The sequence below is a fragment of the Erinaceus europaeus genome, chromosome 16 (assembly GCF_950295315.1).
Source record: "Erinaceus europaeus chromosome 16, mEriEur2.1, whole genome shotgun sequence".
Classification (NCBI taxonomy): domain Eukaryota; kingdom Metazoa; phylum Chordata; class Mammalia; order Eulipotyphla; family Erinaceidae; genus Erinaceus; species Erinaceus europaeus.
Genome location: NC_080177.1, coordinates 304253 through 329677, shown reverse-complemented (window position 1 = coordinate 329677; position 25425 = coordinate 304253). Strand labels below are relative to the sequence as shown.

Below are 25425 nucleotides of genomic sequence, written 5' to 3'. Positions count from 1 at the left end.
TCATCAGCTCCCTAATCCCAGGCCCTCACCAGCCCCCAACACCAGGCACTCCACCAGAATCCCAGACCAAGCCTTCCACTAGGCCTCCAGTCCCAGGCCCTCCAACAGAACCCCAGCCCTGGCCCTCCACCAGCCCCCCAATCCCAGTCCCCCCACCAGACCCCCAGCCCAGGCCCTCCCCAGCACCACCAGTCCTAGACCCAGCCTCAGCCAACAGGCACCAGGCCCTCACCCACCTCCACAGTCCCAGCCCTTCCCACAGCACCCAGCCCAAGAGCCACCCTCAGCACCACCAGGCCCAGCCCCAGCCCCAGCCAAAGAGCCCCCATCCCCAGGCCATCCCCCAGCTCCCCAGCTCAGGCCGTCCCCCAGCCCCTCAGTTCTAGGCCCTCACCCAGGACCCCCAGCCCCAGGCCCTCCACCAGCCTCCTCCTCACAACAGGCCCACCCCCAGCCCCCAGGCCCGGTCCCTCCCTCAGCCTCGACAGACGCCCCAGGCCCCAGGCCCACCCCAGTACCAACAATCCTAAATCCTGACCCAGCCAACAAGCTGCAGGCCCGCTCCGAGACACCCAATCCCAGGCCCTCCACTAGGCCTCCAGTCCCAGGCCCTCCAGTAGAACCCCAGCCCTGGCCCTCCACCAGCCCCCCAACCCCAGGCCCTCCCCCAGCCTCCTCCTCACAACAGGCCCACCCCCAGCCCCCAGCCCCAGGCCCTCCCTCAGCCTCCTCCTCACAACAGGCCAGCCCCCAGCCCCCAGCCCCAGGCCCTCCCCCAGGACCCAGGACTCAGGACACCCTCTCTACCAGGCTGCTTTTTGCTCCCTCTCCTTCACCCACAGGCCTAGTGAGGCTGGCTGCCCAGCAGGTGAATGCTGCCTTCCACTAGGGGCATTGTGGACAGAGACAAGGATGGTGGGTGCCGCCTTGTTGTCTCTCCTCTCACTCTTAAAAAATAGAAAATAGGGGGTCGGGGGGTGGTGCAGCGGGTTAAGCGCACGTGGTGCAAAGCGCAGGGACCGGCGTAAGGATCCCGGTTGGAGCCCCCAGCTCCCCACCTGCAGGGGAGTCGCTTCACAGGTGGTGAAGCAGGTCTGCAGGTGTCTGTCTTTCTCTCCCCCTCTCTGTCTTCCCTCCTCTCTCCATTTCTCTCTGTCCTATCCAACAACAAAGCAACGTCAACAATGGCAATAATAACCGCAACGAGGCTGCAACAACTAGGGCAACAAAAAGGGGGAAAAATGGCCTCCAGGAGCGGTGGATTCATGGTGCAGGCACCGAGCCCAGCAATAACCCTGGAGGGAAAAAAAAAAGAAAAGAAAAGAAAAGAAAAGAAAAGAAAAGAAAAGAAAAGAAAAGAAAAATGGGGTTGGAGTGGCCTGGGAGGTGGCACAGAGGAAGAAGAGCCAGGCTGTCAAGCTCAGGCTCCTAGGCTCAGACAGTGGCATGATGGTGCCCTCTTCCCCTCCCTCCTTCCCTCCTCTCTCTCCCCTCCTCCCCTCTTCTACTTTTAAAAATTGGGCTGGAGAGATGACAGCTGTAATGCACAGGGACCTGAGGGCCTGGCGGCCTGGGCTCTGTCCCAGCACTGCTGTAGGTGCTCCCCCTGGGCTCAGGGGCCGGGTGCTCCCTCTGGGCTCACAGGCTGGGTGCTCCCTCTGGGCTCACAGGCTGGGTGCTCCCTCTGGGCTCACGGGCTGGGTGCTCCCCCTGGGCTCAGGGGCTGGGTTCTCCCCCTGGGCTCAGGGGCCGGGTGCTCCCTCTGGGCTCACGGGCTGGGTGCTCCCCCTGGGCTCGGGGCTGGGTGCTCCCCCTGGGCTCACGGGCCGGGTGCTCCCTCTGGGCTCACAGGCTGGGTGCTCCCTCTGGGCTCACAGGCTGGGTGCTCCCTCTGGGCTCACGGGCTGGGTGCTCCCCCTGGGCTCAGGGGCTGGGTTCTCCCCCTGGGCTCAGGGGCCGGGTTCTCCCCCTGGGCTCAGGGGCCGGGTGCTCCCCCTGGGCTCAGGGGCTGGGTGCTCCCTCTGGGCTCAGGGGCTGGGTGCTCCCTCTGGGCTCACGGGATGGGTGCTCCCCCTGGGCTCACGGGATGGGTGCTCCCTCTGGGCTCAGGGGCTGGGTGCTCCCCATCTCACAGGCTGGGTGCTCCCCTGGGCTCACAGGCTGGGTGCTCCCCCCATCTCACAGGCTGGGTGCTCCCCTGGGCTCAGGGGCTGGGTGCTCCCCCCATCTCATAGGCTGGGTGCTCCCCTGGGCTCATGGACCTGACACAACCCCATGGCTGTGCTGTGCTCTGCTCTGACCTGCCTCTGTCTTGCCCAGGGCAGGGCTGGGGGGTGGGCACCACTCGTGGCACAGGGGCCCTGGAGCGGGCAGTGAGGGGCAAGTGGGTAGAGGACCTTGGCCTGCAGCTGCTGGAAGCTGGGGGTCAAAGGTCCTGGCTTTGCGTGAGAAGCTCGCTGGCTGGGCTGGCTGGCCGATAGCTGGGGGGGCCTGGGGGGCATGGGGTGGTGGCAGGAGCAGTGAGGAGGGAGGGGAGGGTGGGGCAGTGAGGAGGGTGGGGGAGTGGGGAGGGGGGTCAGTGGGGAGGGTGGGAGCAGGTGCTGAGCATGTGGGGTGCAGGGAGGAGGCTAGGGAGCAACTGCGTGTCCAGGAGGAGGCATCTGTGCAGCTCTGAGAGGACACTGAGCCACTGTCTCCCACATGTCCGCACCGCTGTCTGGAGACATGAGGCCTGTCAGTGGGCTGGACCCTGGCTCTGGGTCCCAGAGGTAGTGGCTGGCCGAGCCCTTGGGCAGCCCTGGACTGTCCTGTCAGGTGTGACGACCTCAGTCTCCTGCTCTTCTAGAGTCCTGGCGCAGGTGGACGTGTGGACAGGAGAAGACACTGGGGCAAGGTTCCCTGTGGGCCCAGCAGTGAGGGTGGACACGGGTGGACATGGTGGTGGACACTGGGGGCCTATGGATGGCTTTACTTATGTGGAACCTAGGGAACTGAAGCACATGAATTGAAAAAACAAACAGCAGCAGGAAACTTTCTAGGGTCTATGAGAACCATGGCGGCCCTCCGGGAGGTGGAGGGTGAGAACACAGGACTGCCGGGGTGGCGGGAACCACACCCTGTCTTGTAACCCACGATTCATCGCAAATAGAAAAATGGGGGGATGGTTTAGAAAAAAAGAAAAGAAAGGTAAGAAAAAAGGAGAAATCGCCCTTCAGGCCTGAAGGCTCCAGCCTCGCCCGTGAGCTGAGCCGCGTTCTGAGCAGTCTGGGGGCCACACACCTGGGGCCACCCGCCTCAGGCCCCGGGAGACCTCACCCTTTCACTTCTGGCCTCTCTTTTTCAGTGTCTGAAGATTTGTTCCTGTATTTGCCCAAGAGACAGAAGCCCGGGGGCCCTGGGCACACAGAGGACCCTGGCTCAGGCCCTCGGGTCTGGAGTCCAGAGGACTCTGCTCCCCCTTGGGGCTCCCCCCACCTCTCCTCCTAGGAGTTGGGTTTGAGGACTTGCAACTGAAAGAATTAAAACCCAGCCCTGCAACCCTGGGTATTTTCCATAGTCTTCTCTCTCTCCTCCGTCTCCCTCTCCCTTTCCCTCCCCCTCCCCCTCTCCTTCTCTCCCTCTCTCTCTTTTCTCTCCCCTCCCTCTACTCCCCTCTCTCCTCCCATCTCTCCCCTCCCCCTCCTTCTCTCTCTCCCTCCCCCTTTCCTCCCCCCTTCCTCTCCCACTCTCGTTCTCTCTTCCCTTACTCTCTCCGCCCCTTTTTGGTAGGAGCTGCAGATGAACAGGGTTTTGGGTGTGCAATCCATCCACTGAGCCATCCCATGTGAAGGCTCCTGCAGGCCACGGCCTGGGCAGGATGGAGGCAGGCCCCGTCCAGTGGCTTCTCATGTTCACCCAGTCAGGGCCAGCTGGAGGTGCTGCGTGCCTCTGCCTGGCAGGTGAAGGTAGCCCCCTGCCCCTGGAGGGGAAGGCAGGGGTGGGTGTGGGAGAGAGGGCAGGGGTGGGTGGGGAGGCAGGGCAGGGGTGGGTGTGGGAGAGAGGGCAGGGGTGGGTGGGGAGAGGCGGGACAGGGGTGAGAGGACTGGGCAGGGTAGGAGGAGGCAGAGTGGCTCAGGTGCATGTGACCCACAACTCAGGTGCATGTGACTTACACAACTGTTGGGAGCCACGGCTCCCACGGGAACATGAGAATCCATCTCCAGTGTCGGGGTGGGGGGCTGCGGGGCTGGGACAGTGGGAGGCACTGCGTGTGGTGGGCACACAGATGCTGGTCCCCACAGCCACCGAGGGGCTCGCAGGGGACAGAGCCATGGGGGGGAGGCTTTCCAAGCTACACCCCTCCCTGCCCGAGGCTCTGATGGGGACGCTGCCCTGTCCACTGTCCCAGCTCCTTGTATCCACCAGCCGGGCTGGCATGGGAGGCACAGAGTTCCTGTCCCAGGAGCCGAGCCCCACGGGGTGGGCTGCACTGGGTGCTGGGTCTCTCCCCCGGGTGTGGTGGGGAGCGCTGGGCGGACCAAAGCCCCAGTGCCCGTGGCCATGCCCTTCGAGCCTGGATAGGACCGACTACACGGGACCCCACAGAGTGGACGCCCCCCGGGGCAGCACCTGTCTGGGTGCCAGGTGGGCGGGAGGAGCCTGTGGCTCCCGGCCAGGACCCGGGCTGCCCAGCTCTCTGGGTGGCTCTGAGATCAGGTGACCGGGTCATCTGATAGGGTGTCCTTATACAGCCCTGCCAGCAGGTACTGCCCAGCTGGCTGCCAGCAGCGCACTCACTGCTCCTCAGGTACCTCCTGGCCCCATCTTCAGCAGAGGGCTGTGGAGGGGACCCCCGCCCCCATCGTAGGCCATGATGGGGACCCCCGGCCCCCGCTGTACTTCTCGGTATGCACAGGCTACCTGAGGGCCTGCATGTGCTGCCAGCCTGGGGGTCCCCTGCCAGGCCACGGCCCCAGCCCGGAGTGAGCAGGACAAACCCTCTCATCGTGTGGGGTGTGGGGAGGATGCGCCAACCCCACCCCCGCCCCCCGGGTGTGAATGGGCAGCCCCAGCATCCTCTGCAGTATGGCCCTGGCTCTCCCCCATGGACGCGTAGAACTTGTCGAGTGGCGGAGCAGGGCTGAAGGTATCTAGCTATCTATCTATCTCCCCCTCCCTTCTCGATTTCTCTCTCATCCTACCCGATAATAAGTAAATAAATAAAATAAAGGGATTAAAATAAAAGATAGAGAAATTGAGAGGGAGGGAAGATAGAGACAGAGAGACACTTGCTGACCTGCTCTACCACTTAGGAAGCTTTCCTCCTGCAGGTGGAGAGTGGAGGCTTGAACTCTCTCATACTGTATTTTTTTAATATTTATTTATTCATTTATTCCCTTTTGTTGCCCTTGTGGTTTTTTTTTTAAATATTTATTTTATTTATTTATTCCCTTTTGTTGCCCTTGTTGTTTTATTGTTGTAGTTATTATTGTTGTTGTCGTTGTTGGATAGGACAGAGAGAAATAGAGAGAGGAGGGGAAGACAGAGAGGAGGAGAGAAAGACAGACACCTGCAGACCTGCTTCACCGCCTGTGAAGCGACTCCCCTGCAGGTGGGGAGCCGGGGTTCGAACCGGGATCCTTATGCCGGTCCTTGTGCTTTGCGCCACCTGCGCTTAGCCCGCTGCGCTACAGCCCGACTCCCTGCCCTTGTGGTTTTAATGTTGTACGTATTATTGTTGTAGTTGTTGTTGGATAGGACAGAGAGAAATGGAGAGAGGAGGGGAAGACAGAGAGGGGGAGAGAAAGACAGACACCTGCAGACCTGCTTCACCACCTGTGAAGCGACTCCCCTGCAGGTGGGGAGCCGAGGGCTCGAACCCGAGGGATCCTCACGCCGGTCCTTGTGCTTTGCGCTACATGCGCTTAACCACTGTGCTACCGCCCGACTCCCTCTATACTGTTCGAAGTTTTATTTATGAGAGAGGACCGTCTGGCACGGGACGCCTTGGGGGTTGAACGTAGGCTTTGTGCCTGAGGGCCCAGGGCTTCATACTCAGCCCTCCTGACTGAATAAACATCTGCCTGTCAGTTTGCTTTCTTCCCGCTGTCTTAAGGTGTCACCACTCCAGAGAGAGAATTTTTCCCCTCCTTTTTCCCCAGAGCCCGGCTCAGCACTGGCTGCTGGTGGTGCTGGGGACTGAACCTGAGACCTCAGAGCTTGGGTGTGAGAGTCTTTGGCAGAATCCTGTGCTGTCTCCCCAGCACTATTTATATACTTAAAAACAAACAAAAACAGACAACTGAGGTAGACAGACAGGGGTGGGCTGAGTGGACAGTCCAGAATGGATGGCGGGGGTAGGCTGCAAGGAGGGTCCCCAGGTACAGCGGGAGGCCCTGAGGGCCCTGCCCAGCCTGTTGCTATGATGTACTGGGACCTGGGGCCAGAAGGGACGGGTCTTCACCTCTGACTTCCAGTGGGGCCGACAACACGGCTCAGTGTTTGTCAAGTGACCGGATGGAGGGCTGAGTGGGTAGTAGGTGGCTGGGTGATGGGAGGAGGCCAGTTGAGCAGTGAGTGGTGTGTGCGTGGCAGCAGCCCATGCCCAGTTTTGATGGGCCTCCGTCCATCTCAGCATCTTTGGCCTCTGTCCAACCCCCCCAGTGTCTCCAGCCTCCGTCCAGCCCCAGCATCTCCAGCCTCTGTCCACCCCAGTGTCTCAAGCCTCTGTCCAGCCGAGCATCTCCGGCCTCCGTCCAACCTCCAGCAGCTGCCCCAACTGGCCAGGATGGTCCCCTTCTCGGGCACGGAGCTCCTGCTGGCCGCGGCCACCTTCTGCCTGGTGCTCTGGGCAGTGCGGGCCGGGCGGCCACGGGTCCCCCGAGGCCAGCAGAGCCCCCCGGGGCCCTGGGGCTGGCCGCTGCTGGGCCACGCGCTGTCCCTGGGCCGGGCCCCGCACGAGACGCTGGCGCGGCTGAGCCAACGGTACGGCCCGGTGCTGCAGGTGCGGCTGGGCCTCACGCCGGTGCTGGTGCTGGGCGGGCCGCACGCCATCCGGCAGGCCCTGGTGCGCCAGGCCGACGCCTTCAAGGGCCGGCCAGCGCTGCACACCTTCTCGCTGGTGGCCGACGGCCAGAGCCTGACCTTCAGCCCCGACTCGGGCCCCGTGTGGGCGGCGCGGCGCCGCCTGGCCCAGAGCGCCCTGCGTGGCTTCTCGGGGGCGGCAGACCCGGGCGCAGCCTGCAGCCGACTGGAGACGCACGTGGCCCGCGAGGCCGAGGCGCTGGCCGCCAGGTTCCTGGCGCTCACGGAGGGGCCTGGCCGCTTCGACCCCTACGAACTGCTGGCCGAGGCGGCGGCCGGCGTGGTGGGCGCCGTGTGCTTTGGAGCCCGCTTCCCGAGGGGCAGCCCCGAGATGCTGGCCCTGGTGCGTGGCAGCCATGACTTCGTGGAGACGGCCGGCTCGGGCCACCCTGCCGACTTCCTGCCCATCCTGCGCCTGTTGCCCAGCCCCAGCCTGCGCAGGTTCGAGGCCTTCAACCGGCGCTTCCTCGGCTTCCTGCAGCGGACAGCGCAGGAGCACAAGCGACAGTTCAACAAGGTGGCCCCCAGCCTCCTCCCGCAGTCTCCACACCTCCCTCCCAGCCCCAGGCTCCAGCCCCCACTCAGCTGCCTCCCACTCGACGACCCCCCTCAGACACCCTCCGCCGCTGTCCCCTCCATGACTCCGCAACCCTGCCCCCTGAGCCTCCCCTAGCCCCCCACTCGGCCATGCCCTCACTTAGCCACCCCTGCTCCTTGCCCTCCCTCCATGCCCCCACCCCCCTGCTCTCCACGCCTCCTCTCCCCGTGCTTCTCCCCACAACCCCCAGGGGACTGGCTGGCCTCCCTGTGAGGCTATCTTGGGGATAAGCCCAGCTCCAGTGTCTGACACCTGCCTCTGAAACCCAGCCGGCCCTGGGGGGTGAGGGAAGTGCTGTGGGGTGGGGAGCCTGTTGGGGGCATGGGCCTGACTGGGAACCTGCCCCCAGGACTGTGTGCAGGACCTCGTGGGTGCCCTGCTAAAGCACAGCATGGAGACTTCTGGCAGGCTGGTCCCACAGGCCCAGATTGTCAACCTCGTCAATGACATCTTTGGGGCCGGTAGGAGTCCCCCTGACCCCCAGCCCTCCCAACTCTGCAGGAGCCGACCGCCTCACTCACAGAGCGGCCCTAGCTGTGCCCGGGTCGAGGCCTCCATCCCTCACTGGCCTCCACGGTCACCCACTCACTGCCCCCGGCCCCCACCCACCCCCATCCCTCCCAGCCCGTACTCACTGCCCCCTGCCCCCCACCCACCCCCATCCCTCCCAGCCCATACTCACTGCCCCCCCCCCAGGGTTTGACACGGTCACCACGGCCCTGTCCTGGAGCCTGCTGTACCTGGTAACACATCCTGACGTGCAGGAGAAGATCCACAGGGAGCTGGGTAGGTGGCGCTGCCCTGGGGACCTGCAGGGCCACGACTGTGTCTATAGATGCCCTGTGAGCAGTCGGGACCCTCTCCTTCTGGGGTCCCTCTCCCTCAGGGTCCCTCACCCTCTGGGTCTCTCACCCTCTGGGTCCCTCATCCTCTGGGTCCCTCATCCTCTGGGTCCCTCACCCTCTGGGTCCCTCACCCACTGGGACCCTCACCCTCTGGGTCCCTCACCATCTGGGTCCCTCACACTCTGGGTCCCTCACCTCTGGGTCTCTCACCCTCTGGGTCCCTCACCCTCTGGGTCCCTCACACTCTGGGGTCCCTCACCCTCTGGGGTCCCTCACCCTCTGGGTCCCTCACCCTCTGGGTCCCTCACCCTATGGGGTCCCTCATCCTCTGGGACCCTCGCCCTCTGGGTCCCTCACCCTCTGGGTCCCTCACCCTCTGGGTCCCTCACCCTCTGGGTCCCTCACCCTCTGGGTCTCTCACACTTTGGGTCCCTCACCCTCTGGGTCCCTCACACTCTGGGTCTCTCACCCTCTGGGTCCCTCACCCTCTGGGTCCCTCACACTCTGGGGGGTCCCTCACCCTCTGGGGGGTCCCTCACCCTCTGGGTCCCTCACCCTCTGGGTCTCTCACCCTCTGGGTCCCTCACACTCTGGGTCCCTCACCCTCTGAGTCTCTCACCCTCTGGGTCCCTCACCCTCTGGGTCTCTCACCCACTGAGTCCCTCACCCTCTGGGTCTCTCACCCTCTGGGTCCCTCACCCTCTGGGGGGTCCCTCACCCTCTGGGTCCCTCACCCTCTGGGTCCCTCACCCACTGGGTCCCTCACCCTCTGGGTCCCTCACCCTCTGGGTCCCTCACCCTCTGGGTCCCTCACCCTCTGGGGGGTCCCTCACCCTCTGGGTCCCTCACCCTCTGGGTCCCTCACCCACTGGGTCCCTCACCCTCTGGGTCCCTCACGCTCTGGGTCTCTCACCCTCTGGGTCCCTCACCCTCTGGGTCCCTCACCCTCTGGGTCCCTCACCCTCTGGGGTCCCTCACCCTCTGGGTCCCTCACCCTCTGGGTCCCTCACCCTCTGGGACCCTCACCCTCTGGGTCTCTCACCCTCTGGGTCCCTCACCCTCTGGGACCCTCACCCTCTGGGTCCCTCACCCTCTGGGACCCTCACCCTCTGGGTCCCTCACCCTCTGGGTACCTCACCCTCTGGGGTCCCTCACCATGTGCGCAGATGCTGTGGTGGGCAGGGCTCGCCGCCCCCGGCTGTCTGACAGGCCCCAGCTGCCCTACCTGGAGGCCTTCATCCTGGAGACCTTCCGCCACTCGTCCTTCGTGCCCTTCACCATCCCGCACAGGTGGGGGCTGGGCCTGAGCCGGTGGGAGGGGGTGCCGCCCCCCACCCCGAGGCCCCGAGCTGACGCCCCCTCTGGGTCCCCCCAGCACCACGCGGGACACCACGCTGAACGGCTTCTACATCCCCAAGGGGACCTGCGTCTTCGTGAACCAGTGGCAGGTCAACCACGACCCGTGAGTGTTCAGACCCTGACCCTGCAGACCCCCACCTCGCCCTTCCTGTCCCGCAGGGGCTGTGGGTGCCCCCTGACCCATCCCCTTGTCCCGAATGGAGCTGTGGATGCCCGCTGACCCGTCCCCTTGTCCCGCAGGAGCTGTTGGTACCCCCTGATCCATCCCCTTGTCCCGCATGGAGCTGTGGGTGCCCACTGACCTGTCCCCTTGTCCCGCATGGAGCTGTGGGTGCCCGCTGACCCGTCCCCTTGTCCCGCAGGGAGCTGTGGGTGCCCACTGACCCGTCCCCTTGTCCCGCAGGGGCTGTGGGTGCCCACTGACCCGTCCCCTTGTCCCGCATGGGGCTGTGGGTGCCCGCTGACCCGTCCCCTTGTCCTGCATGGAGCTGTGGGTGCCCGCTGACCCGTCCCCTTGTCCTGCAGGGGCTGTGGGTGCCCGCTGACCCTCCCCTTGTCCCGCAGGGGCTGTGGGTGCCCGCAGACCCGTCCCCTTGTCCTACATGGAGCTGTGGGTGCCCGCTGACCCATCCCCTTGTCCCGCAGGGAGCTGTGGGTGCCTGCTGACCCGTCCCCTTGTCCCGCAGGGAGCTGTGGGTGCCCGCTGACCCGTCCCCTTGTCCCGCAGGGAGCTGTGGGTGCCCGTTGACCCGTCCCCTTGTCCCGCAGGAGCTGTGGGTGCCCTCTGACCCGTCCCCTTGTCCTGCAGGGGCTGTGGGTGCCCTCTGACCCGTCCCCTTGTCCTGCAGGGGCTGTGGGTACCCGCTGACCCGTCCCCTTTCCCGCAGGGAGCTGTGGGTGCCCGCTGATCCGTCCCCTTGTCCCGCATGGGGCTGTGGGTGCCCACTGACCTGTCCCCTTGTCCCGCAGGGAGCTGTGGGTGCCCGCTGATCCGTCCCCTTGTCCTGCATGGGGCTGTGGGTACCCGCTGACCCGTCCCCTTGTCCCGCAGGGAGCTGTGGGGAGACCCGGGGGCCTTCCGGCCCGAGCGCTTCCTGGGCTCCGAGGGCCGCGTGGACCGGGCGCTAGCCGAGCAGGTGCTGCTGTTCGGGCTGGGCCGGAGGCGCTGCGTGGGGGAGGGGCTGGCGCGGGCCGAGCTCTTCCTCTTCCTGGCGCTGCTGCTGCACCGGCTGGGCCTGCGCGTGGCCGCGGGCGCGAGGGTGGACGCCAGGCCGGTGTACGGGCTGACCATGAAGCTCGCGCGCTGCCCCTACTACCAGGCCTGGCCGCGCGCCTAGCGCCGCCCGAGAGGGCCCCCAGCAGACCCTGCCCCCACCAGCTTTGGGCCCAGGCCCTTCCTCACAGCGGCCCCAGCCCCCTAGATGCCCAGCCCCAGCCCGTCTGCCCCTAGTCCCTGTGCCCATGTAATCATGGAACAACTACCACATAAAGTGCTCTCACAGGGCCACGCCTCTGCCTCTGTCCCTGCCCGGGGGCTGTAAGCACAGTGCAGTGACCACTCGGCCACCAGGCATTGCTTCCCCCGCTCAGCTCCCCAGGCCTGGTCACCTCACAGGGCCCACCTCCTGGGCCATCCTGGTCTGTCCCCACAGCCAGCAGACACTCCCGCAGGGGCCACACTGCCCACCCGCCTCGACCCACATGCTCTGCTGTTTCGCTTCAGGTTTGGGGGCTGCATCAGGACAAGGCTGCACCCCTCTCCCCTCCCAGGAAGCTTGCCCTCTGCTCAGTGCTCCTGTGGGGAGCTGGGGCTCGAACCCAGGTCCCTGCACATGGCAGTGTAAACCCATAGCCTCGCCCCTGGAGCGGGTTTCGAGGCGTGTTCTACCAGGTCTGGAGAAGGCGCTGTGCTGAGCCCTGAACCCCAGGCCTCAAGGCCTCACTGCCCAGGGCCACCGTCCCCGCCCCTCTGCCCTGGCCCAGGCTGCCATCTGAAGGCCCATTTCCCTGCTCAGCAGTCAGATGGAGCTGGCACTCGGGGCCCTGTGGTACTGGGGTCACTCACAGAGGACCCCTCCGTCAGCCCCTGTCCCAGCCAAGGCCCCAGTCACGGTCACTGCCGCAGCCCTGTCACGCACCCTTTAACCCCGGCCAGGGCTGCCCTACCGCCAGCCCCCTGGACACGGCCCTCTGTCCCGGCCCCTTGTTCCCTGTCCCCCAGCTGCATGCCAGCTGGGGATGCTGAGATGGCAGAAACACCACAGGCCAGGTTCCAAGCGGGGAGGCTGTGAGGGCCTGGCGGGCTAGGCTTAGCCACTCAAGTCTTCTCCAAGCTGGCAGCCTGGTGCAGGCTGAGGCAAAGGACCAGGGACACGAGGGACAAGAGGGGAGACAGTGGGGACAGAGGAGACAGGAGGAGACATGGATGGGTCATGATGAGGAGACAAAGGTAAGTGACAGAACACAGAGGACACAGGGGCCAGGAGGGGACACTGAGGGGCCTCAGAGGGGCATGGCCTCTGGCCCAGTGCTGAGTGCCGGGCTGTGCAGTGATGGCCACCTCCAGGTGGGTCAGCCGCCAGACAGACAGGCACACACTGGCACGCTGACACTCAGACACACTGTCTCTCAGTAAGTGCACATACCCTCAGACACGCATACTCACATGCTGACACATGAGGACACACTCTCTCAGTAAGTGCACATACCCTCAGACACGCATACTCACATGCTGACACATGAGGACACACTGTCTCTCAGTAAGTGCACATACCCTCAGACACGCATACTCACATGCTGACACATGAGGACACACTCTCTCTCAGTAAGTGCACATACCCTCAGACACGCATACTCACATGCTGACACATGAGGACACACTCTCTCTCAGTAAGTGCACATACCCTCAGACACGCATACTCACATGCTGACACATGAGGACACACTCTCTCAGTAAGTGCACATACCCTCAGACATGCATACTCACACATGAGGATAGTCACGCACTAGCATGCTCCAGTGCTCACACACTGACCCCCACCACACGTGCTCACATATGCTGACACGCATTCACACGCCGACATGCACGTGTGCTCACACGCCAACACACGCACACGACAAGCATGGGAAGGGCAGGGCAGGGCGAGGGCATGCGGGCTCTGTGGGACCGTCCAGGGACCCTCCCCTGCCGGGCTCGCCCACTTCCTTCCCTGCTCGCCACTGGAGGGAGGGAACAAGAGAGGTGGGTGCTGGCAGGAAACAATGGCCAACCCCCCACCCTCCGCCCAGCCCATCGCGTGAGAAGGAGCCGAGCCGGAAGGAAGCGCCACCCCTCTGCTCTCACGCCACCCCCACCAGCTGGCAGCAGGGGTGTGCCAGCTGGGGTGACAGGGACCTGGCCCAGGGGGCGTCCAGGATGTCACCCCCTACCCAAACTCACCCCTGCTGTGGGTCCGGAGCCTTCCTCAGATGGGGGAGGGGTCATGGGAGGTTCTCCTGGTGAACCAGGGTCCCTGCAAAACACCTACCACAGCTGGGGGGGGCGATGCTGGGTTGCTGGGGGCTGGGTGCTTGGGGGGTTAGGGGGTTGGAGATGCTGTGGGCTGGAGGCTGGGGCCTGAAGATACTGGGAGGCTGGGGGCTAGGGGCTGGGGGTCTGGGGATGCTGGGGTCTGGGGATGCTGGGGTCTGGGGGCTCAGGGGGTGTGGGCTAGGGGCTGGGGGTCTGGGGGCTAGGGGGTGTGGGCTAGGGGCTGGGGGACTGGGGGCTCAGGGCTGTGGGCTAGGGGCTGGGGGGCTGGGGATGCTGGGGTCTGGGGACTCAGGGGGTGTGGGCTAGGGGCTGGGGGTCTGGGGGCTAGGGGGTGTGGGCTAGGGGCTGGGGGACTGGGGGCTCAGGGCTGTGGGCTAGGGGCTGGGGGGCTGGGGATGCTGGGGTCTGGGGACTCAGGGGGTGTGGGCTAGGGGCTGGGGGTCTGGGGGCTAGGGGGTGTGGGCTGGGGGGCTGGGGATGCTGGGGGCTCAGGGGTGTGGGCTAGGGGCTGGGAGCTGGGGATGCTGGGGTCTCTGGGCTCAGGGGGTGTGGGCGGGCTGGGGCTGGGGGGCTGGGGATGCTGGGGGCTCAGGGGTGTGGGCTAGGGGCTGGGGGGCTGGGGATGCTGGTGTCTGGGGGCTCAGGTGGTGTGGGCTGGGAGCTGGGGGTCTCGGGGTGTAGGCTAGTGGCTTTCGGGCTGGGAGCTGGGGATGTTGGGGGACTGGGGGCTCAGGGGGTGTGGGCTAGGGGCTGTGGGGGCTGGGGATGCTGGGGGGCTGGGGGCTCAGGGGTGTGGGCTAGGGGCTGTGGGGTTAGGGGGGCTGGGGATGCTGAGGGACTGGGGGCTCAGGGGTTGTGGACTAGAGGCTAGGGGCTGGGGGTTGGGGGGCTGGGGATACCTGGGCTGGGAGGTGGAATACTGGGCTATGGACTGGGGATGCTGGCATTAGGAATCCACTGCTCCTGGAGGCCCCTTCCTCCCTACCTTCCTCCCTTTATTTTTTAGATTAGACAGGGGGTGTGGGCTAGGAGCTTGGGGTCTCGGGGTGTGGGCTAGTGGCTGTCGGGCTGGGGGACTGGGGATGCTGGGGGACTGGGGGCTCAGGGTTGTGGGAGAAACTGAGAGGGCAGAGAGATAGCAAAGAGACAAAGAGATTCTGCTTCATCCCTTGTGAGGCTTTCCCCCGAAGCTGGGGAGTGGGGGTTTGAACCCAGGTCCTTGCGCACTGCAATGTGTTCACTTAACCGGTGCAGCCCAGCCAGACCCTGGAAGTGCTGGTTTATACTCAGCGGAGCCAGAGAGTCTCAGGGGAGGGCTCTTCCCTGTGAGTCCCATACCCAGGTTCAAACCCCGGCACTGCCAGGCAGCGCCACAGCTGAGAGCGGGGACAGGGGTGTGGGGACCCGGGGCAGGGGTGTGTGCTCACAGGCAGGCTGCCCCGTCCGTCTCCCAACAGAGAAACTCTCTGCCAAAGGACAGCCCACCCCGCACCCTGCGGAGGGCAAAGCGTCTGAGCAGATCTGTCAGCCAGTCTGCCCACAGCCCACCCAGCCTCACCTTCCAGCAGCTGGCAGGGAGGACCCTAGGCCGCAGACAGGAAGGGCGGGGACACGGGAGGCCGCCATGCTCTCTCTCTCTCTCTCTCTCACACACACTCACACACACTCACACTCACTCACTCAAACACACTCTGACACACTCACACACTCACACACACACTCACACACACACTCACACACACATACACACACACTCACACACACACTCACACACACACTCACACACACATACACACACACTCACACACACTCACACACACACACTCACACTCTCACACATGCACTCTCACACACTCACACTCACTCACACACTCACACACACACTCACACACACACTCACACACACACTCACACACACACTCACACACTGAAACTCAAACTCACACACACACTCACACACACTCACACACTCACACACACACTCACTCACACACACACTCACACTCACACACACACTCACACACACTCACACACACTCACACACACTCACACACACACACACTCACACACACTCACACACACACTCACACACACTCACACACACACTCACACACACACTCACACACACTCACACACACACACACTCACACTCACACACACACACTCACACACACTCACACACACACACTCACACACACACTCACACTCACACACACACACACACTCACACACACACACTCACACACACACTCACACACACACTCACACACACACACTCACACACACACTCACACACACACACACACTCACACACACACTCACACACACACACACACTCACACACACACACTCACACACACACTCACACACACACACACTCACACACACACACTCACACACACACTCACACACACACTCACACACACACACACTCACACACACTCACACACACACTCACACACACACTCACACACTCACACTCACACACACACACACACTCACACACACACACACTCACACACACTCACACACACACACACTCACACACACACTCACACACACACACACTCACACACACACACTCACACACACACTCACACACACACTCACACACACTCACACACACACACTCACACACACACTCACACACACACTCACACACACACACACTCACACACACACTCACACACACACTCACACACACACACACTCACACACACAGTCACACACACACACTCACACACACACACACTCACACACACACTCACACACACACTCACACACACACTCACACACACACACACACACTCACACTCACACACACACACACACACTCACACTCACACACACACACGCACACGCACACGCACACGCACGCACACACACACACACACACACACACTGCAGGGCAGGGGCTGAGCTTCCCAAAGTCCCGGGCTGCAGGTGGGGAGCAGCACTGAGACTCGGCTGCCCCCTTGTGGCCGTGGCGGGCAATGTCCCTCCGCGGTTCTGGCAGTGGGCGGGGACTGGGACCGGCCAGGGGACCTAGCGCTGGCCCAGGCAGCTCTCTGCCCCTCCGCCCTCTCGCCTTTCTCTGTCGCTCTGCGACCTCTCTTTCTCCCCAGAGAACTTCTCAGCTCTAGGCTGTAGTGGTGCGCGGGATTGAACCTGGGATTTTGGAGACTCAGGCATGAGAGTCTCTTTGCAGAACCTTTATCCTACCTACCCCTACCCCCTTTTTCTTCCTCTCTTTCTCCTATTTATTTATTTGTTTGTTTGTTTGTTTGTTTGTTTATTTTTGCCTCCAGGGTTGTCGCTGGGGCTCAGTGCTGGCAGTAGGAATCCACTGCTCCTGGAAGCCATTTTTCCATTGTATTGAACAGGACAGAAAGAAATTAAGAGGGGCGGGGGAGATAGAGAGGGAGAGGCTGGGTCTTGATGGTGGCACACAGGGTTGAGCGCACATGTCACAGTGGCCAACGGCCCGGGTTCAAGCCCCTGGTCCCCACCTGCAAGGGGGGAAGCTTCATGATTGGTGAAGCAGAGCTTAGGTGTCTCTCTGTCTCTCTCCCTCGCTCCATTCCCCTCTCGATTTATCTTTGTGTCTATCCAATAAATAAACAAGTAAATAAAGCAAAATTTAAAAAAAGAGGAGAGAGACAGACACTTGCAGCCCTGCTTCACCTGCTTGTGAAGCTTCCCCCTGCAGGTGGGGATCAGGGGCTCAAACCCAGGTCCTTACATATGGTGATTTATGCACTCAACTGGGTGAGCCGGACCCCTCGCCCCCTCTGTCTCCCTCTCTCTCTCTCTCCCCCCCTCTTTCTCTCTTTCTATATCGTTATCTAAATGAAGAGATGGCTGGTGGCTCAATGTACAAATCATTGGACTTGCAAGGGTGAGGTCCTGAGTTCAACCCCTGGCTTCACTTGTGCCAGTGGGTTCCAGTTAATTTTCTCTTCATCTTTCTCAATAAATACACTAGAATGGCCTTTTATTTTTAATTAATTAATCAATTTGTTTATAAAATGGAAACACTGGGGGTTGGACGGTAGCGCAGCGGGTTAAGCGCATGTGGCGCAAGGTGCAGGGACCGGCGTAAGGATCCTGGTTTGAGCCCCCGGCTCCCCACCTGCAGGGGAGTCGCTTCACAGGTGGTTCTGCAGGTGTCTGTCTTTCTCTCTTCCTCTGTCTTCCCCATCCTCTCTCCATTTCTCTCTGTCCTATCCAACAACAACGACATCAATAGCAATGATAATAAAAACCACAACAACGATAAAAACAAGCAGGGTAACAAAAGGGAAAAAATGGCCTCCTGGAGCAGTGGATCTGTGGTGCAGGCACCCAGCCCCAGCGATAACCCTGGAGGCAAAAATAAATAAATAAATAAATAAATAAATAAATAAAATGGAAACACTGACAAGACCATAGGATAAGAACGGTACGATTCCCACCACCAGAGCTCCATATCCCATCCCATCCCCGGACAGCTTTTCTATTCTTTTTAAAAATTTTTTATATTTATTTATTTTCCCTTTTGTTGCCCTTGTTGTTTAACATTGTTGTTGTCGTTGTTGGATAGGACAGAGAGAAATGGAGAGAGGAGGGGAAGACAGAGAGGGGGAGAGAAAGACAGACACCTGCAGACCTGCTTCACCACCTGTGAAGCGACTCCCCTGCAGGTGGGGAACCGGGGGCTCGAACCAGGATCCTTATGCCGGTCCTTGAGCTTTGCGCCACCTGCGCTTAACCCACTGTGCTACCACCCGACTCCCGATAGCTTTCCTATTTTCTATCCCTTTCTCTATTCTCTATCCCAGGGTCATTATGGGGCACAGAAGGTGGAAGGTCTGGCTTCTGTAACTGCTTCCCCGCTCAACATGGGTGTTGACAGGTGGATCCATACCCCCAGCCTGCATCTCTCTCTTTCCCTAGTGGGGCAGGGCTCTGGGGAAGCGGAGCTCCAGGACACATTGGTGGGGTTGTCTGTCCAGGGAAGTCTGGTTGGCATCGTGGTAGTATCTTGAATCTGGTGGCTGAAAAAAGTTAACATATTAAAAATTGCTACAAATATTACAAATTGTTAAAAAATCTTCCAAATTGTTGACTAATCGAGCCCCCAACTCCCAACCTACAGGGGAGTCGCTTCACAGGTGGTGAAGCAGGTCTGCAGGTGTCTTTCTCTCCCCCCCTCTGTCTTCCCCTCCTCTCTCCATTTCTCTCTGTCCTATCCAACAAGCCCCCAACTCCCAACCTACAGGGGAGTCGCTTCACAGGTGGTGAAGCAGGTCTGCAGGTGTCTTTCTCTCCCCCCCTCTGTCTTCCCCTCCTCTCTCCATTTCTCTCTGTCCTATCCAACAATGACAATTTCAATAACAACAATAATAACTACAACAACAATAAAAAACAAGGGCAACAAAAGGGAAAATAAAATAAATAAATATAAAAATAAATAAATTGAGAAAGGAGGGGAGACAGAGATAGGGAGAGAAAGACAGATACCTGCAAACCTGCTTCACCACCTGTGAAGTGACTCCCCTGCAGGTGGGGAGCCGGGGGCTCGAACCAGGATCTTTATGCCGGTCCTTGCGCTTCATGCCATCTGCGCTTAACCCGCTGCGCTACCGCCCGACCTCCTCAAACTCGCATTCTGTGGTCATGAGTGGGAACATCCTGAGCTGCGCCAATTTCAGGCCTGTCTGCTTCAGGTGGTAGGTAGAGTCTGTTATCCAACCCCCCCTTCAGAGGATGGAACATTCTCTACCATTGTTGATCCACATGGAGGGCAAGGTCCTGTGGAGGCCCCCAAAGGGGTCCATCATGTTGTTTCTGGTGGAGATGACCAGTGACAGTGGAGAGAGGAATCTAGGTGTTTTGATTTTTTAAAAAATATTTATTTATTTATTTATTTATTCTCTTTTGTTGCCCTTGTTTTATTGTTGTAGTTATTATTGTTGTTATTGATGTCGTTACTGTTGGATAGGACAGAGAGAAATGGAGAGAGGAGGGAAGACAGAGAGGGGGAGAGAAAGACAGACACCCGCAGACCTGCTTCACCGCCTGTGAAGCGACTCCCCTGCAGGTGGGGAGCCGGGGGCTCAAACCGGGATCTTTAGGCCGGTCCTTGAGCTTCGCGCCACGTGCACTTAACCCGCCAAGCTACTGCGTAACTCCCATCTTTTGATTTTTTTTTTAAGATTTTATTTACTTATTAATGAGAAAGATAGGAGGAGAGAGAAAGAACCAGACATCACTCTGGTACATGTGCTGCCGGGGATCAAACCCGGGACCTCATGCTTGAGAGTCTAGTGCCTTAACCACTGCGCCCCTCCTGGACCACAGCATCTTTAGATTTTTTAAAAGATTTATTTGTTTGAGAGGGAGAAGGAGTGTTGGGATCAAACTTGGAGCCTCACACTTGAGAAACCACAGTTGCCCATGGCCCTCCCAGATCCCTGGGATCATCCACAAAGGATAAAGGAGAGAAGAGAGGACCGGCCGAGTGCTGAAACTCTCAGATAAAGAGAGGCTGGGACCCCAGGTGTGTGCTGCCCCCCAACCCTGCACCTGCCCGTACTCCCGCGGCAGCCCCCACTGCTGGGGATGGGTCACCCCTGCTCCATAGCCGGGCTCTGAGAGCTACCTCAAGGACAACCTGGGGGGCTGCAGACCAGCTCCTGCCGACCCCCCCCCGACATGCATCTCAGATCCTGCAGTGGCCTCTCCCTCAGCTCCATGCCAAAGTGGGGCCAGTTGACTCCCTGCTCTGCTCAGGACCCCCCAGCTCCACCCAGGAGCCCCTGCACTTCCCAGGAGTCCCCTGGCTCTGCCCAGGACCCTTTGCACTAATCAGGAACCCCTCCTGTACCCAGGACCCTCCTGCACTGCAGATTACCCCATGCACTGCTCAGGACACCCCTATACTACACAGTACTCCCCCGACATTGCTCAAGACCCCTCCTCACTGCCTAGGACCCACCTGCACTGCTCAGGACCCCCCTGCACTGCTCAGGACCCCCTGCACTGCTCAGGACCCCCTGCACTGCTCAGGACCCCTCTACACTGCATAGGACCCACCTGCACTGCTCAGGACCTCTTACACTGCTCAGGACTCCCCTGCACTGCTCAGGACCCCCTGCACTGCTCTGGACCCCTGTACTGCTCAGGACCCTCTGCACTGCTCAGGACCCCCTGCACTGCTCAGGACCCCCTGCACTATTCAGGACCCCCCCTGCATGGCTCAGGACCACCTGCACTGCTCAGGACCTCCTGCACTGCTCAGGACCCCCTGCACTGCTCAGGACCCCCCTGCACTGCTCAAGACCCCCCTGCATGGCTCAGGACCACCTGCACTGCTCAGGACCCCCCTGCACTGTTCAAGACCCCCCTGCATGGCTCAGGACCCCCTGCACTGCTCAGGACCCCCCTGCACTGCTCAAGACCCCCCTGCATGGCTCAGGACCCCCTGCACTGCTCAGGACCCCCTACACTGCACAGGACCCCCTGCACTGCTCAACCCCTCTACACTGCTCAGGACCACTTCACTGCACAGGACCCCCATGCACTGCACAGGACCCTCTGCACTGCTCAGGACCCCCTGCACTGCACAGGACCCCCCTGCACTGCTCAGGACCCACTGCACTGTTCAGAACCCCCTGCACTGCGCATGACCCCCCTACACTGCGCATGACCCCCCTACACTGCTCAGGACCCCCTACACTGCACAGGACCCCCCTGCACTGCTCTGGACCCCCTGAACTGATCAGGACCCCCTGCACTGCTCAGGACCCCCTACACTGCTCAGGACCCCCTGCACTGCTCAGGACCCCCTACACTGCTCAGGACCCCCTGCACTGCACAGGACCCCCTGCACTGCTCAGGACCCCCTATACTGCTCAGGACACCCCTGCACTACTCTGGACCCCCTGCACTGCTCAGGACCCCCTGCACTGCTCAGGACCCCCCTGCACTGCTCAGGACCCCATGCACTGCTCAGGACCCCCTACACTGCTCAGGACCCCCCTGCACTGCACAGGACCCCCTATACTGCTCAGGACCCCCTGCACTGCTCAGGACCCCCTGCACTGCTCAGGACCCCCTACACTGCTCAGGACCCCCCTGCACTGCTCAGGACCCCCTATACTGCTCAGGACCCCCTGCACTACTCTGGACCCCCTGCACTGCTCAGGACCCCCTGCACTGCTCAGGACGCCCTACACTGCTCAGGACCCCCTGCACTGCTCAGGACCCCCCTGCACTGCTCAGGACCCCCTGCACTGCACAGGACCCCCTGTACTGCTCAGGACCCCCTGCACTGCTCAGGACCCCCTACACTGCACAGGACCCCCCTGCACTACTCAGGACCCCCTGCACTGCTCAGGACCCCCTGCACTGCACAGGACCCCCCTGCACTGCTCAGGATCCCCCTGCACTGCTCAGGACTCCCTGCACTGCTCAGGACCCCCTGCACTGCACAGGACCCACCTGCACTGCTCAGGATCCCCCTGAACTGCTCAGGACCCCCTGCACTGCTCAGGACCCCCTGCACTGCTCAGGACCCCCTGCACTGCACAGGACCACCCTGCACTGCTCAGGACCCCCGTGCACTGCTCAGGACCCCCTGCACTGCTCAGGACCCCCTGCACTGCTCAGGACCCCCTGCACTGCACAGGACCACCCTGTACTGCTCTGGACCCCCTGCACTGATCAGGACCCCCTGCACTGCTCAGGACCCCCTACACTGCTCAGGACCCCCTGCACTGCTCAGGACCCCCTACACTGCTAAGGACCCCCTGCACTGCACAGGACCCCCTGCACTGCACAAGACCCCCTGCACTGCTCAGGACCCCCTACACTGCTCAGGACCCCCTGCACTGCTCAGGACCCCCCTGCACTGCTCAGGACCCCCTGCACTGCTCAGGACCCCCTACACTGCTCAGGATCCCCTGCACTGCACAGGACCCCCTGTACTGCTCAGGACCCCCTGCACTGCTCAGGACCCTCTGCACTGCTCAGGACCCCCTGCACTGCACAGGACCCACCTGCACTGCTCAGGATCCCCCTACACTGCTCAGGACTCCCCTGCACTGCTCAGGACCCTCCTGCACTGCTCAGGACCCTCCTGCACTGCTCAGTACCCCCTGAACTGCTCAGTACCCCCCTGCCCTGCTCAGGACCCCCTGCACTGCTCAGGACCCCCTGCACTGCTCAGGACCACCCTGCACTGCTCAGGACCCCCGTGCACTGCTCAGGACCCCCTGCACTGCTCAGGACCCCCCTGCACTGCACAGGACCACCCTGTACTGCTCTGGACCCCCTGCACTGATCAGGACCCCCTGCACTGCTCAGGACCCCCTACACTGCTCAGGACCCTCTGCACTGCTCAGGACCCCCTACACTGCTCAGGACCCCCTGCACTGCTCAGGACCCCCTGCACTGCACAGGACCCCCTGCACTGCTCAGGACCCCCCTGCACTGCTCAGGACCCCCTGAACTGCTCAGGACCCCCTGAACTGCACAGGACCCCCTGCACTGCTCAGGACCCCCCTGCACTGCTCAGGACCCCCTACACTGCTCAGGACCCTCCTGCACTGCACAGGACCCCCTACACTGCTCAGGACCCCCTGCACTGCTCAGGACCCCCTGCACTGCTCAGGACCCCCTACACTGCTCAGGACCACCTGCACTGCTCAGGACCCCCCTGCACTGCTCAGGACCCCCTGCACTGCTCAGGACCCCCTACACTGCTCAGGACCCCCCTGCACTGCACAGGACCCCCTACACTGCTCAGGATCCCCTGCACTGCACAGGACCCCCTACACTGCTCAGGACCCCCTGCACTGCACAGGACCCCCTGTACTGCTCAGGACCCCCTGCACTGCTCAGGACCCCCTGCACTGCACAGGACCCCCTGTACTGCTCAGGACCCCCTGCACTGCTCAGGACCCCCTGCACTGCACAGGACCCCCTACACTGCTCAGGATCCCCTGCACTGCTCAGGACCCCCTGCACTGCTCAGGACCCCCTGCACTGCACAGGACCCACCTGCACTGCTCAGGATCCCCCTACACTGCTCAGGACTCCCCTGCACTGCTCAGGACCCTCCTGCACTGCTCAGGACCCTCCTGCACTGCTCAGTACCCCCTGAACTGCTCAGTACCCCCCTGCCCTGCTCAGGACCCCCTGCACTGCTCAGGACCCCCTGCACTGCACAGGACCACCGTGCACTGCTCAGGACCCCCGTGCACTGCTCAGGACCCCCTGCACTGCTCAGGACCCCCTGCACTGCTCAGGACCCCCCTGCACTGCACAGGACCACCCTGTACTGCTCTGGACCCCCTGCACTGATCAGGACCCCCTGCACTGCTCAGGACCCCCTACACTGCTCAGGACCCCCTGCACTGCTCAGGACCCCCTACACTGCTCAGGACCCCCCTGCACTGCTCAGGACCCCCTACACTGCTCAGGACCCCCTGCACTGCTCAGGACCCCCTACACTGCTCAGGACCCCCTGCACTGCTCTGGACCCCCTGCACTGCTCAGGACCCCCTGCACTGCTCAGGACCCCCCTGCACTGCTCAGGACCCCCTGCACTGCTCAGGACCCCCCTGCACTGCACAGGACCCCCTACACTGCTCAGGACCCTCCTGCACTGCACAGGACCCCCTACACTGCTCAGGACCCCCCTGCACTGCACAGGACCCCCTACACTGCTCAGGACCCCCTGAACTGCTCAGGACCCCCTGCACTGCACAGGACCCCCTACACTGCTCAGGACCCCCTGAACTGCTCAGGACCCCCCTGCACTGCACAGGACCCCCTACACTGCTCAGGACCCCCTGAACTGCACAGGACCCCCTACACTGCTCAGGACCCCCTGCACTGCTCAGGACCCCCCTGCACTGCACAGGACCCCCTACACTGCTCAGGACCCTCCTGCACTGCACAGGACCCCCTATACTGCTCAGGACCCCCCTGCACTGCACAGGACCCCCTACACTGCTCAGGATCCCCTGCACTGCTCAGGACCCCCTGCACTGCTCAGGACCCTCTGCACTGCTCAGGACCCCCTGCACTGCTCAGGACCCCCCTGCACTGCTCAGGACCCTCCTGCACTGCACAGGACCCCCTACACTGCTCAGGACCCCCCTGCACTGCACAGGACCCCCTGCACTGCACAGGACCCTCCTGCACTGCTCAGGACCCCCTACACTGCTCAGGACCCCCCTGCACTGCACAGGACCCCCTGCACTGCTCAGGACCCCCTGCACTGCTCAGGACCCCCCTGCACTGCTCAGGACCCCCCTGCACTGCTCAGGACCCCCTGAACTGCTCAGGACCTCCTGCACTGCTGAGTCCTCCCCCACGTTCCTGGCAGATGCTTGTACTCCCACTGTGCTGCCCACCAGGAGATGCTGTCCCCCTCTGACTGGGTGAGGCTGCCCAGGTGGGGCAGGGGGAGTGGGTGGAGGTGTCCCTAGTGGGGATCAGGGCAGGGGGGGTCCTGGGATACAGGAGGGAGGGAGGGAGAAGGGGGCTGGGACTGCCCCTAGAGAGGTCCAGGCCTGGCCTGGCTCCTGCATCCTTGACCCAGCTGATCTGAAACTCAACCCCCACCACCACCAGGTCCACACAGTACAAGCACCTGGGACAGGGACCCAGCATACAACACCCAGCACCTAGCATGCAGGACCTAACACAATGACCCCCAGGGCCCAGCACCTGGCACTAACACCCAGGACCTAGCACCAGGCCTGCCCATCCTTGGGACCTTAGCTCCTGGGGGCTGTGTCTAAACCCTGGGAAGACAGACGGGATGTGGAGGGGTGGAGGGGTGGGTGGGGTGGGGATGGGCTGGGGTTGGGGACATCAGCTTAGTGCTGAGAGAACCGGAACATTGGACTCATGGTGGCGGGGTGCTGGGGTTCAGTGCCTCCCATGAAAGTGGGGCTGGGCTAGGCCCCACAGGGCACCCTGGGAGAGCAAAGGCCACTCCAGCCGCCAGGGCCCAGCTCCAGGACCCCCCAACT

At 62.1% G+C, this 25425-nt stretch overlaps 1 protein-coding gene across 2 annotated transcripts; it reads left to right on the top strand.

Moving 5' to 3' along the window:
* The first annotated feature begins 4659 nt into the window (after positions 1-4659).
* On the top strand, positions 4660-11368 carry LOC103126117 (cytochrome P450 1A2). 2 transcript variants are annotated; one of them, XM_060174241.1, is made up of 7 exons: positions 4660-5125; positions 6643-7579; positions 8010-8121; positions 8357-8446; positions 9672-9795; positions 9881-9967; positions 10916-11368. In XM_060174241.1, exons 2-7 carry the CDS (start codon positions 6767-6769, stop codon positions 11199-11201), a joined length of 1512 nt encoding a protein of 503 aa, XP_060030224.1. In that variant the 5' UTR covers positions 4660-5125; positions 6643-6766; the 3' UTR covers positions 11202-11368. The 2 variants fall into 2 exon arrangements, with proteins under 2 accessions (XP_060030224.1, XP_060030223.1); XM_060174240.1 differs by lacking the exon at positions 4660-5125 and having other exon boundaries at positions 6121-7579.
* Positions 11369-25425: the final 14057 nt, after the last annotated feature.

Coding starts and splice junctions, on each gene's coding strand:
- LOC103126117 (XM_060174240.1), top strand. CDS start 6,530: ATGGGAGGAGGCCAGTTGAGCAGTGAGTGGTGTGTGCGTGGCAGCAGC. Junction 9,796..9,880: donor CCCTTCACCATCCCGCACAG/GTGGGGGCTGGG, acceptor GGGTCCCCCCAG/CACCACGCGGGACACCACGC. Junction 9,968..10,915: donor TGGCAGGTCAACCACGACCC/GTGAGTGTTCAG, acceptor CTTGTCCCGCAG/GGAGCTGTGGGGAGACCCGG.